Source organism: Phocoena phocoena, chromosome 16, assembly GCF_963924675.1.
Source record: "Phocoena phocoena chromosome 16, mPhoPho1.1, whole genome shotgun sequence".
Taxonomy (NCBI): Eukaryota; Metazoa; Chordata; class Mammalia; order Artiodactyla; family Phocoenidae; genus Phocoena; species Phocoena phocoena.
The window spans coordinates 58,300,270-58,315,194 of NC_089234.1; the positions used below are offsets into that span (position 1 = coordinate 58,300,270).

At 35.8% G+C, this 14,925-nt stretch overlaps 1 protein-coding gene across 1 annotated transcript in view; it reads right to left on the reverse strand.

Annotated features, from left to right (window-relative positions):
• Positions 1-1,529: 1,529 nt before the first annotated feature.
• The window catches only part of ADK (adenosine kinase), a 451,605-nt gene continuing 438,209 nt past the window's right edge, over positions 1,530-14,925 (reverse strand). The window contains exon 10 of the mRNA XM_065893758.1: positions 1,530-1,654. Coding sequence (XP_065749830.1) covers positions 1,530-1,654 — 125 coding nt within the window. The remainder of the gene's footprint in view (positions 1,655-14,925) is intronic.

The window sequence follows — 14,925 nt, forward strand, 5'->3', positions numbered from 1 at the left end:
ATAGGCAAATCTATAGAGTCAGAAAATAGATTAGTGGTTACCAGAGAATGGGGAATGAATTGGGTTTCCTTTTGGGGTGATGCAAGTGTTCTTGATTTAGATATTGGTGACAGCTGCACAGCTTTGTGAATATACTAAAGCCCACTGAATTGTATACTTTAAAATGAAAAATTTTATGGTATATGAATTATATCTCAACAGTGATAAAGATAAACAAGCATAGGAGACCTAAAAGTTTACTTAAACACAAACAAAACAGAAACCTGAATGCTTTGAATTCAGTTTTATAACTATGATCTTTTTTTTCTTCAACAATAATCATAATGATAACAACAGTAGGTACTTATTAGACTTGTAACAAGCAGTTTATACTTAGTATTCTCTCTCAAATTATCTCAATGACCTTGTACAGGGGTTACGATCCCATTTTATAGAAAGGAAGTTGAAGTTCAAAGAGGCTGAGTAATTTGCCCAAGGTCATATCAAGGTAATTAAGTCTGACTCCAGAGGTTCTTTTTTTTTAGAGATTTTTTTTTTTTGGCCGCATTGCACAGCATGTGGGATCTTAGTTCCCCGACCAGGGATTGAACCCGTGCCCCCTGCAGTGGAAGCACGGAGTTCTAACCACTGGACTGCCAGGGAATTTCCTGGAGATTCTGTTACACCATTTTGTCTTCCTTAAAACAGTGGCTTACTGGTCTCTAATACTAAGTTATTTTTCAATGTGTTATGTTGTTCTTTCTGTCTCCATCAACAAAACAGATATTATTTCAGGACCCAGGATTAAACAATGATCTTTCTTCCTTAGTTTGCAGAGCACAGGGCAAAGACAGAAAAAAAGTCCCATATGACAAGTTTTTATTTGTATCAAATTACAGAGTACCATAAGTAAATATAAGATTATGACTTGAATATTGTAATATAGCTTATAATTTGGCAAATTATTTAATTATCCAAAGTTTATTACATGTTTGAGTACACACTGAAGAAATTACTTGGCATAACTTGGCAAGATAAATATTTCTGTACCTTATTTAACCATTTATTATGTATATATGTGGTACATATATGAACATATGTGTGTATATATTTGTACACACACTTCTGAATTAAATATACTTGTATAAAAGCTAAAGATTTATATACTGATATTATCTTTAATTCCTTTAAAAAATCTATCATATTAAATTGCGTCTGCATTCAAAGCAGAAATGTAAAAAAATGATCACTTTACTAAGTACACATGAATTTACAAAGTAATAAAAATGAAACAAAATTTCTATTGAAATGTTATATTCCTGTTTAATTGACATTTAAGTGGCACTATCAAACTATGGAAATAAACCTCCGATTTTAGGTTGCTGAGAGAATAAAGATTCTAGTGTGTACTACTGTACCCTCTAAATTAAGATGAACGTTATTATAGTAGGAAAGGTAGCGTTTAATTTTCTTCTTTATTAATATGGGAATTCTCAGGAAGCCATCAGGGCAGTGTCTGTACTCCTGGGCTGCGGTTTCCTGCTTTTTCATCAGTGGAAGTCTGGCTTCTCAGGAAAGGTGCAGCCAGTCCGCCTAATGATGACACTTGCTGCATAGTGGCCAGCACGGATGCATTCAGTCAGGGGCTTGTCAGAGACCAGCTGAGACAGAAAACCTGGAACACAGACAAAAGGGAAATACATGAGTATTGTGTAACAGCATCAGAAATGTCATATGGGTCAGAACGAAAAATGGTCTACATACCTATGCCTTTCTTCAGTCTTGATAGTGAAGTGTCAAACCTCTAGGGTTAGAGAGTTCTTTCGTAATATTTCTTTTAAAGAGGTCTTTTAAAGAGCTCAAGTCGGGATGTGACAACTCACCACCAAGTCAACCTAGTCTTTCTAAGCCTAAACTATCATGCTTTCCTTGATAAGGAGACTTTAACTCTGAGATTAAAAGGTTATAAGTAAGAAATACTGGTCAAATAATATTATATTGGGTCTTTACAGCTGAGAAATTATTAGTTATGCCTCTGCCTATCTCTCTGGATTCCTTCTGTATTGATGTCATACCTAGAAAATTGCTATTTGGAAAAAATATCTGGGTATCTCTCCAAGAACAAATTTGAGAGTTGAAAAGTTATGAATGACCTTATACCTCTTTCACTCCCAGAAGTAACAGCGAAATAATTTCTATAGTCAAGCACCATGGACGGGCTTGATATTAAAATAAATACGGGAAGGTAGGAAACAGGCCTTCTGCTTCTGACCAACATGAAATAAAAGGAACCAGATTTACCCTTTTTCCTGAAACAACTTATTTATTTATTTATTGTTTTGCAGTACGCGGGTCTCTCACTGTTGTGGCCTCTCCCGTTGCGGAGCACAGGCTCCGGACGCACAGGCTCAGCAGCCATGGCTCACGGGCCCAGCCGCTGCGCGGCATGTGGGATCTTCCCAGACCGGGGCACGAACCCGTGTCCCCTGCATTGGCAGGCAGACTCTCAACCACTGCGCCACCAGGGAAGCCCAGAAACAACTTTAAAATAAAAACAAAACACATGCAACAAAGTTTTTCAAATACTGTACATCAGCCACAAAAGATCCATGAAAGAAGGGAAACAAATGAGGTAAACTGCAAAAGTTACCAGGCCACAACACATGGAAGAACAGCCTAGGCAGAGCCTGACAGTTTCACTGACTTGAGAAGATGGAATTGGGAGTCAAAGTAGGATAAAGTTAAACATCTACACAGACTGATCAGGAAAAAAAGAGGGGAGCTATAAATTGCCAATATTGGTAATAAGAGATATGACATCACTATAGCATCTACACATGCTAAAAGGATAATAAGGAAACATTAACAACTTTATGCCAATAGATCTGACCAGTTAAATTGGACAAACTTCTGAAGAGACACAAACTATCAAAGCTCACTCAGGAAGAAATAGATAATCTGAAGAGCCTTCTATCTATTAAATATTTGATTTTATAATTAAAAAGCATATTAAAAGCACATAAATAAAGAAAATTCCAGGTTCAGATGGTGTCACTGGTTGAGTTCTACCAAATATTTAAGGAAGAAAAATAATGTCAATGCTATACAAACTATTCAGAAAACTGAAAAGGAGAGAATACTTCACAACTCATTATTTGAGGCCAGCATTACTGATAACAAAATCAAAAAAGATGCAAATATTTTACAAATCCAATCCAGTAGTATATTTTTAAAAAGATAATAAATCATAATCAGCCAGCATTTATCCCAGAAATACAAGGTTGATTTAACATTCAAAAACCAATCAATGTAATCTACCACACTAACTAAGAAAACCGTAAGATCATCTTCACAGATGCCGAAAAAGCATCTGACAAAATCCAAGATCAGTTTCTAAAAAAAAACTTTCAGCAAACTAGGAATAGAAGGGAACTTCCTCAACCTCATAAAGGGCACTTGTGAAAAACTTGCATTTAATATCATTCTTAATGGTGGATGATGGAATGTTTTTCCCTTAGAATTGAGAACAAGGAAAGAAAGTTTGTTCTTAAACATTGTACTGGAGACCCTAGCCAGTGCAATATGGCAAACAGAAGAAAGAAGAAAAAGCATCAAAACTGAAAATGAAGTAAAACTGTCTTCATTTGCAGATGGCATGACTGTCTATGTCTACGGTTCTCAACAATGCCAAATGTTCTCTGGGGGGCAAAACTGCCAATGTCTGGAGACGTTCTTGGTTGTCAAACCTGCAGCAGAGGGTGCTACTGGCAACTAGTGGGTAGAGCCCAGGGATGCTGTTAAATATACTATGATGTCAATAATGCCGAGACTGAGAAATCCTGGTCTATGTAGAAAATCCTATGGAATCTAGAAAAAAGTTACTAGAACTACTAAGCGAGTTTAGTAAAACTGCAGGATACAAAATCACTATGCAAAAATCAACTGGATTTCTGTACTAGTAATGTGTATATATAGCAATTGTATATGCCAGCAAAATTGATATTAAAATACTATTCACCATGCCATCAAATATGTGAAATACCTAGGGCTAAATATGACAAAAGCTGTGTAAGACATTTATTTACACTGTAAATGACAAAACAGTGCTGAGAAAACAAAACAACAATGCTGAGAGAAATTTTAAAAAGCTAAGTAAATGAATAGATATAAAGTGTGCAGAGATCAGAAGATTCAGTATTGTTACCAGCTCTACTGATTCAATGTAATATCAACCAAAATTCTAGCAGACTTTTCTAACAGAAACTGACAAGCTGATTCTACAATTTATGTGGAAATGCAAAGAACTTAGACTAATCAAAACACAACTTTGAAAAGAAGACTACTTGATTAAAAAACTTATTACAGAACTACAATAATTGAGACATTATGGCATAAAGATAGACAAATCAATGCAACTGAATAGACGGTCCAGAAATAAACCTACTTCTATATGGACAATTGATTTTTACAAAGGTATTAAGTAATTCAATGAAGAAAGGGTAATCTTTTAAACAAATGTTCTTAGAAGAGCTGGATGGCCATATGTGGAAAAAAAACAAAAACAAAAGCCCCCACTTCTACTCTTCCTCACATCAACCACAAAAATTAACTTGAAATGAAACATAGGTCTAAATGTAAGAGCTAAAACCATAAAACTCTGAGAAGAAAACTTAGGAGGAAATCTTAGTGATTTTGGACTTGCCAAAGATTTCTTAAGACATAAAAAGTATAAACTTTTCTTTTTTTTTTTTGCGGTACGTGGGCCTCTCACTGTTGTGGCCTCTCCCGTTGCGGAGCACAGGCTCCAGACGCGCAGGCTCAGCGGCCATGGCTCCCGGGCCCAGCCGCTCCGCGGCATGTGGGATCTTCCCAGACCGGGGCACAAACCCATGCTCCGGTAGGCGGACTCTCAACCACTGCGTCACCAGGGAAGCCCAAAAGTATAAACTTTTATAAGAGAAAAAATAATTTTGACTTTGCCAAATTAAACACTTTTATACTTCAATAACAAGAAACAACCCAATAAAAAATGGGCAACAGTGTTGAACAAACACTTTAGCGAAGATAAACAGATATCAAATAAGCACATGAAAAGATGTTCAACATGATTATTCATTAGAGAAATGCAAATGAAAGCCACCATTAGATACTACTGCCCACACACCAGAATGGCTAAAATTAAAAAGACTGACAAACCAAGTGTTGACAAGGGTACAGATCAACTGAAACTCTCATATACTGATTGTGAGATTATAAAATGATAAGCCCCCCTTTGAAAACCATTTATCTGCATCTTAAAAAGTTAAACATACACCTACTATATGACTCAGTTTTTCTATTTCTAGGTATTTAACCCAAGGTAAAGGAAAGCATCTTTCCATACCACGATTTGTAAATGAATGTTCAGAGCATCTTTACTTGGAATAGCCCGAAACTGGAAAACAATCCAAGTAGCATGGAAGCAGTAGGTATGTCCATGGTGATGGTTTCATAGGTGTATACCTCATTCAACATTTGTAAAACTGTAACTTTACACATATGCAGTTTACTGTATGTCAATTATACTGCAATAAAACTATATAAAAAATTGTTGTAGTTATAAATAAGATAGTCAAGAACAGAAGAATCTGGGGCTACTTCCCTCTTAGAAAAACCTGAGCTGCTGTATGTAGCAGTACTCAAATACTCAGAAGAACAGATGATAATGAGAAACTGCTCCGTAGCCAGACTTTTAGGCCCTCCCATAGCCCCTGGGCAGCTGGGGGGTGAAGGTTAATTTAAAAGCTGTGGTGTAGTGACCTGTAGAGAGCATTATAAGAGATTTATGTTCTTTCTCTTCTACCATTCTGACCACACAGGCTTCTCCTTGTCAGATTTGGGGAATGCTCTGTATCCAATAAAATAAATAAGTACGCCCAACCAAAGAATAATTAATTTGGTTAATGGAGTGATATATTTTGAAGACGTTTGCTTAGAAAGTGAAATCACTCTCTCAAGAGGTTTAGTAAGAGTATTTTATCAATGGGTTTTCAGGTAACAGTCAAAGGTCGATATTAACTTTCAGCCAAACTGTGAGACTAAACTGCTCAGCCCACACAGTGAATGGAACAGATGCCAAATTTAGTCAGATCAGCTTACAATGGAAACACGTCTATCAGAAGACTTACAAGGAACATCTGTTTTCCTCATTTCTCCTGGTATGTTTGAGAGAAAAGAAAGCTTATGTTTATGAAATATTTTTGTGAAGCCTAAATACCAGCATCCTCTTTCTAAGAGAAGAGCAAGCTGATGATTGAAGTCCCCTGAAGAGACATTTTCTTTGACAAGTGGAAAACCTGGATGCAGAAAAAAGCTAAGACCTTTGCCCCAGGTGAATATCAGTTCTTTAATAATCTATTTTAAAAAACGAACTGAGATGAACTACAGATGTTATACAAACAATTTTAAGTGGAACCTTCATAAAGTAGCTGGTGTGAATCTTCAGAAGTTGTATAAAATAGTTTAAATAAAGAGAGCTTATATTAAAGCTCCCTTATATTATATTATATTAAAGAATCATAGGAAATCCTTTTATAATAGGAATTAAACATTCCCAAGATACATTTTTTATTGTGTAAAATATACATAACCTAAAAATTACCATTTTGACCATTTTTAAGTGTACAATTCATGGCATTAAGTACATTTTGCAATGTTGTGTAACCATCACCTCTATCGATTTCCAGAACTTTTTCATCACACCAACAGAAACTATACTCATTAAACTCTCCATTACCCCTACTCCTGGCCTCTGGTAACTGCTATTCTTCCTGTTTCTAATTTGCCTACTCTGGGTACTTCACGTAAGTAGGATCATGCAATATGTGGCCTTTTGTGTCTGGCTTATTTCACTTAGCATAATATTTTGCAATATAATTTTTTAAGTTTAGATTTCAATTATTAGCTGGCCTAAAATGTACTTTTAAAAAACTGTATTTGGAAATAATTTCAAATTCAGAGAAAACTTGCAGGAATAAAAACAATGCAAATAGTACCCACATATCCTTTACCCGGATGCACTTACTGTCAACATTTTGTTCTTTCTGTGCACATGCTCTCTTTTTGTACAATTTTCCCCCTAACTATCTGAGAGGAAGTTGCATCTGTCATCTCCCTTTACCTTTAAATATATCTATGTGTCTTCCCTGAGAATAATGCTATTCTCTTACATAACCATAGTCACCAACTTCAGTAACACTGTTAGAATACTGTTATCTACTCGACTGTCCGTACTCCAGTTTTGTCAATGACCCAATAATGTCCTTTATAGCATTTTTCTTCCTTCTAGGATAGAATTTAGTCTAGGATTTGTCATATTTTTAGTCTCCTTTATCTTGAACATTTCCTCAGTCTTTCTTTGACTTTTGTGAGAAGGACATTTTCAAAGAATACAGTCTTCCGCTACTCTGTATTTAATAGAGTGATTCTCATTTTGGTTTGTTTGGTATTTCCTCATGATTAATTCAGACTATGCGTTCCTGGCCAGAATACTAGAAAAATTATGCTATTCTTCTCAGGGTATCACACATTTAAGAGCATATTATGTCTGGCTGCTGTTCATTGGTGACAATTTTGATCACCTGATCAAGGTGTTGTCCTATTTTCCTTGCATCTAACAGGGAGCCTGTTGGTAGACAGTTTAATACCATGCAAATATGCTACTCCCCATCAAGAATCCCAATCCCTTCTCCCAGATTTAGTATTCACTCACGATTATTAACTGAAGCAACTTAAACTGTGATGATTTTCTAACTCCAGCACTCCTTTCACATTTACCAGTCAGCTTCTGGCATTTTACTATATGCAAGAGCTTACCTTTTCTCCCATTTATTATTTTTAATCTATTTATTTATCAATAAGGAGCACAGACTTTTTTGTTTGGTTTTGGTTTTTTTTTGCAGTACGTGGGCCTCTTACTGTTGTGGCCTCTCCCGTTGCAGAGCACAGGCTCCGGACGCACAGGCTCAGCAGCCATAGCTCATGGGTCCAGCCGCTCTGCGGCATGTGGGATCCCCCTGGACCAGGGCACGAACCCGCGTCCCCCGCATCAGCAGGCAGAGTCTCAACCACTGCGCCACCAGGGAAGCCCAGACTTTTGTCTTTTAATCAATGGTTTATAATTCATTACAGCCTTTAATTTGGTGCTCAAAATGTCCCACTTTTTGCCAGTAGGAGCACCTTCAAGCTGGCTCAGGTGTCCTTGGACCTGCCCTCACACTATTTTGGAGCACTTCCTTACTTTCTGGCATTATGTTCTGGGCTCTTAAACCCACCCTATCCCAGCCCTGGAATCAGCCATTTTTCCAAGGATACCTATTTCCTATTAGGGTGGAATAGTATTAGAGATCAAAGTGTGGGTGGTAAGTGCATTCTTTGCTTTTGGACTCTGTCAGTGAATTGAGCTAGGAAGTATGCATGTACACACGTGCACAGATATACATACTTACACACATAAATGTGTACATATGTATATACATATATACACAGAACTATTTTAGAAATTGAGTTGACACCAATATTTCCAATTCCAGTCCATCCCCACAGAGCTCTTTCTTACCTTCCCCCCTTCCATTATCATGATTTTGTACTTGCTTCTATAGTGAAAACCCTAGCTCCCAACAATATCAACACATTTATTTATTGGCTCAGTTTTTTTTTTTTTTAGTTTTTTTAAAAATTGGCATGTAAGTTGATCCACAATTGGCTCAGTTTTGAAATATCTCTTAAAACAGCTTCAAAATTGCTTCACCACTTATTCTACGAAAACCCAAATCTACTAAAAAGAGTTTGGAATTGGTTTGCTGTTCTCCAATGTACTCAAATACTGTGTTCAGTTTGCTCTTTAGATTGGTTCTCTTTTTTACTCCACTTTAGAATGGTTCACTTTACTTAAGACTGAAAAAAATGTTGGGCAGTTTGTTTTCAGTTTCCTTTCCCCACTTTCATCCTTGTTAATTTAATGTGTCTTTAAAAATATGTAGAATATTAACATGTTTCCAAGTAAAAACTCTAAAAAAGGTATACTCAGAGAAGTGTCACTTCCTTTTACACTGTGCCCCTCTGTGCCCGTCCCCAATGTATGTACCCAATTTCACTGTTTTCTGGTTTGTCTTCCTGTGTTTATTTTTGTAAAGGTAAGCAGATATATGTGCATCTTCTAATTTCCTCTTCTTTCTTACACAAAAGGAGGGTAGCATAGAATACATGCCCTTTTGCACTTTGCTTTTTTCACTTAAAACACCACCTGGAAATCACTGCATATTTATACATAGAGATTCTCCTCATTCTTTTTTACAGCTGCATAGCACCATATTGTATGGATATACCATAGTTTATTCACTCCATCTCCTATGTGTGAATGTTCACATAGTTTCTAATGCTTTGAAATTATAAATAATTCTGTAATGAATAACATTTTACATACATATTTTTGTGTTGTTGGGTGTGTGTGTGTTATCTTTGGGATAAATTTCTACAAGTAGAATTTTCTGGGTTGAAGGGTAAATATATAAGCAGTTTTTTTAGATATTTCCAAATTCCCCCTCCTTGGGGTTGAACAGTTTTGCATTTCCAGTAGTGATGTTTGAGGGTGTCTGCCTCCCCACAGCCTCAATAAGAGAGTATACTGCCAAGCTTCTGAATTTTTGACAATCTGATGGGTTAGAAACAATATCTCAATGTAACTTTAATTTGCATTTTTCTTACTATGGGTGAGGTTGAACATCTTTTTATATGTGTAAAGAACAAATCTCTTTCTGTGAGTTGTTTACTCTGATCTTTTGCTTATTTTTCTATAGAATTTTTGGTCTCCTCTGCCCCCCCCCCACCAATTTTTAAAAGTTCTCTGCATTTTTAGAATATTATTCCAATAAAGTATTTTTTAGGTAGGAAAAATACAAATAATGACAATATGCTATTAATATATACCAATTCTGTGCCAGTAAGTAAACAAAGTGCTTATTCATATGTCATTCACTGAATGTGGTGAATTATAAAAAGTGTGGTTGGCAGACACTATAGCAGATAAATATGGCTTGCAGATAAATTTAAAAAAGAATTTTGCACTCTTTTACTGAAGATTTTGGGCCTAACAAGAAGTCAAGAAGAAAAATCTTAAATAACTGACTTGGCATGTGTACTTAATATGAAAAAGTACCTTAGAAGCTCTTTTTTAGGGGCCATTAGCTTACGGTCCTTGTCAGTACATCATGTTGAAAATGAAGGGTAAGGCTCTGCATATATGCCTTTCAGCACAGCCATGAGAAGAGGAACAGGAGGCATAACACTGGAGAACAAGAAATATCAGTAGTTTTCCAAATCAAGAACTCATATACTGAGGCGATTGTTGTTACCTTTTTACTTTGGTTCATTCTCTCTGTGACCTCTAACTCCCCTCTGATCCTTTTACAGATAGGCTTATCCCAGGGCCTCTCAGACTTTCCCCAAATTTAGGCCAAGTCACAGACCTTAGGTCTCCAACTGTTGAGGCACAGGGTAGGAGAAGGCTTCAATGACATTGAATTTGGTTCCTAGGGCTAGTAACAGCTGGCTCTGAATCCTAGAAAAATCACAGACCCAGAGCTCTCAGAATAAACCTCTGTCCATTAACAACTGGTACAGCTTATTACCTTCTGGTAAATTTCATTTGGAATTTTCTTTTACTGATGTTAAAGAGAGTGATCCGCACATATGGTCACCTTATCTTTGATAAAGGAGGCAAGAATATACAATGGAGAAAAGACAGCCTCTTCAATAAGTGGTGCTGGGAAAACTGGACAGCTACAGGTAAAAGAATGAAATTAGAACACTCCCTAACACCATACACAAAAATAAACTCAAAATGGATTAAAGACCTAAATGTAAGGCCAGACACTATAAAACTCTCAGAGGAAAACATAGGCAGAACACTCTATGACATAAATCACAGCAAGATCCTTTTTGACCCACCTCCTAGAAAAATGGAAATAAAAACAAAAATAAACAAATGGGACCTAATGAAACTTAAAAGCCTTTGCACAGCAAAGGAAACCATAAACAAGATGAAAAGACAACTCTCAGAATAGGAGAAAATATTTGCTAATGAAGCAACTGACAAAGAATTAATCTCCAAAATATACAAGCAGCTCATGCAGCTCAGTATCAAAAAAACAAACAACCGAATCCAAAAATGGGCAGAAGACCTAAATAGACATTTCTCCAAAGAAGATATACAGGTTGCCAACAAACACATGAAAGGATGCTCAACATCACTAATCATCAGAGAAATGCAAATCCAAACTACAGTGAGGTATCACCTCACACCAGTCACAATGACCATCATCAAAAAATCTACAAACAATAAATGCTGGAGAGGGTGTGGAGAAAAGGGAACCTTCTTGCACTGCTGGTGGGAATGTAAATTGATACAGCCACTATGGAGAACAGTATGGAGGTTCCTTAAAAAACTAAATATAGAACTACCATATGGCCCAGCAGTCCTACTACTAGGCATATACCCTGAGAAAACCATAATTCAAGAAGAGTCATGTACCACAATGTTCACTGCAGCTCTATTTACAATAGCCAGGACATCTAAGTGGCCATCGACAGATGAATGGATAAAGAAGATATGGCACATATATACAATGGAATATTACTCAGCCAGAAAAAGAAATTAAATTGAGTTATTTGTAGCGAGGTGGATGGACCTAGAGTCTGTCATACAGAGTGAAGTAAGTCAGAAAAAGAAAAACGAATACTGTATGCTAACATATATATATATGGAATTTACAAAAAAAAAAATTGGTTCTGAAGAACCTAAGGGCAGGACAGGAATAAAGATGCCGATGTAGAGAATGGACTTGAGGACACGGGGAGGGGGAAGGGTAAGCTGGGATGAAATGAGAGAGTAGCACTGACATACATACACTACCAAATGTAAAATAGACAGCTAGTGGGAAGCAGCTGCATCCCACAGGGAGATCAACTTGGTGCTTTGTGACCACCTAGAGGGGTGGGAGAGGGATGGGTGGAGGGAGGGGATATGGGGATATATGTGTACATACAGCTGATTCACTTTGTTATATAGCAGAAACTAACACAACATTGTAAAGCAATTATACTCCAATAAAGATGTTAAAAAAATAATAAAGAGAGTGATCAATTTTAGTATAACTGAATCCAGTGTTGGAGACGAGGCCTGAGACGTAATTTAAACTGTGCTGAGGTGCTAAGCTAGTTTTTTCCTCAAAGCACATAGAGGTGGGATGGCTGGTGCGGGCAAAAGGCAATGTGATTTCCTAACTTCCGTGTTGCTTCTGTAGAAAAGATATAACATTTAGAATTTTCTTAGCGTCATTTACAGAGAACTGAGAAATATCATCAGTAGGTATGAAAGCCTTAATGAAGACATTTAAGAGCTAGGGATATTTTAAAAGGAAATGAACAAAGTCTATAGATCATTTTTTTCTTTTCCACATAGTTCCTCCACTAATAGTTTTCATGGTGGCTGGAACTAAAAACCCAGTAGACTCCATCACTGTTCATTCAACATTCACAGTAAAAAGGAAGAGTTAGCTTTTCTGATTATCATCAAATATGGTTACACGGTTTATGTTTTAAAAAACTCCAACAATTTGAAGAGAGGACTAGTTAAATCCAGGCAATGGAATAACAGAAAGCAGTTAACTAGATAGAATGAGTTAGATCTTCATGTGCTGCTAAGAAACAACCTCCAAGATATGAGTAAATGAAAAATCAAGAGGTTGAACAGTACGCCCAGTATACTTTCATTCGATGAAAACTGGGATATGTATTCATATACAAACTTGCACAAGCACAGGATATTTCTGGGTGGATTCAACAGAAACTAGCAACCAAAGCTACCTCATGGAGGGAAATTAGTGGACTGGAGTAGGAGCAATGTTTACTTTTCATTATATATAAATACACTACTTCTATGATATATATATGTATCTACTTTTTGTGCTGTTGTATTTTCTACTGCTTACAGGTGTTATTTCTGCAATAAAAAGTAGATTAGAAACATTTTCCCATACCTTTAAATATTCTTAGAGACCATGCATTTTAAATGTGGATGTAGCATAATTTACTTAATCCTATTTTTGGATCTATTTTTTCCAATTTTGTTTTCTACCATAATTAACACTGTAGTGAATATTTTTATAACATTTTAATAACATTTATCATTGTGCACATTTAAAAATTTTAATTTCCTTAGAATAAATTTCTTTAAGGGTAATTAATTTTAAGGCTTTATATCCACATTGCCAAACTCCTTTTCAAAATAATCTTATTAATATATATACCCAACAGCAGTCTTGCTATAAAAAAATTCTGTTTGATAATTTGAAAAGTGAAAGGCAGAATCTTGTTTTAACTTACAGTTACTTGGATATTAGGCAGGTTGAAAACTTTTTTTGTTTGTATGCCTACTGACCATTTGCATTTCTTGTTTTTATGAACTGTCTGATGACAGCTTTTACATATTTTCCTATTGGGGTATTTCTCTTCTTTTACTGATTTGTAAGAGATATTCTCCCAGTTTGTCTACTACATACGTTGTGAATACTTCCCGTCATTTGCCTTTTATTTCTATTGTTACATCAATATATTTATCTTTTCTTTAATATTTTTTCCACTGAATTTAGGCTGAGAAAGGTCTTCCATACCATGAGGTCAAATAAGTATTACCTTATATTTTCTTTTAGTTCACTTATGCTCATTTAACTTTTTTACACCATCTAGATATTGAGTATGATAATTGGGATGTGATCAACCTCCATTTTTCCCAAAGAGTTATATTTTTGTTCCACTACCATATCTTAAGCAATCCGTCCAGTTCCTATCATTTTTAAACATTTTATTTTGAAATAATTTTAGATTTAAAAAAGAGTTGAGAAGATAGTACAGAGTACTCTTGTACTCATCCTGACTTTATTAAATTCCTACATGTGTTTTCTTCCATTTTTGCTCTTTGGTCAAATCGTTGCAATGCATTTTAGAAACATGTTTATTAAAAACAGTAAAAAAGCAAAATTCTTATGTGTCTGAAAAATTATTATCGATTTCAGAGACGATTTTTATTTTCTGTTTATTTCCTAAATATTCTATAATAAGCAATATTACTTTTATAATCAGAAAAAAAGCCAATAAACATTATTTTAAAGAATAACATGAAGACATTTAGCTATTCAGATAAAAGGTTAAGAACAACGCATTCAAGAATTTCAGCTAAGTGATATTTTATTCTGACAGTTTTCCACTCATGCTTTTAGAGTTTATTAATAATTGTAGCCACTTGGGAACAGAGCTTTCTGCAAAGTAAATCAGTATAAGCATCAGTGTTAAGTACAATGAAATTGGTCACTCTTAGAAAGATTCCTCAAAACTAAAGATCTTCACTACTTTCTGTACTCTTAGGCTTAGGGAAACACAGGCAGTGTTAGAGGAGGCATCTTAGAGTTTTTGAGGGAACCTTAGCACAATCTTTCTTCCCCACATGAAGTCTTTATCTTTAGAAGGCACATGCCAAATAAATCAGTCTGCATCATTTGAAATGGAAATTCAAGGACCAATGTTTCCTTAGCAGAGATTCTGGGAGAATTCCTCACAGAATTAAGCAGAAAGGATCACTGTACTTGGACAGCGTGGTCATTATGTGATATCAATAAAACAAGCTTTTTGGTAAAAATGGTGAGGTCACTGGCCATAGGACACTGCCCTTAGCATCTCAGAACACTGTAATTGATGAAGCTGGGACACAAAAGGCACACACACAAACTGAAGATATTGGTAAAATGAGGTGGGTGGAAGAAAGGTTTTTCCATTTTGGCCTTTTTTGTTTTTTAAATTAATAGACTATTTTTCGGAGAAGTTTTAGGTTTACAGAAAAATTTAACAGAAAGT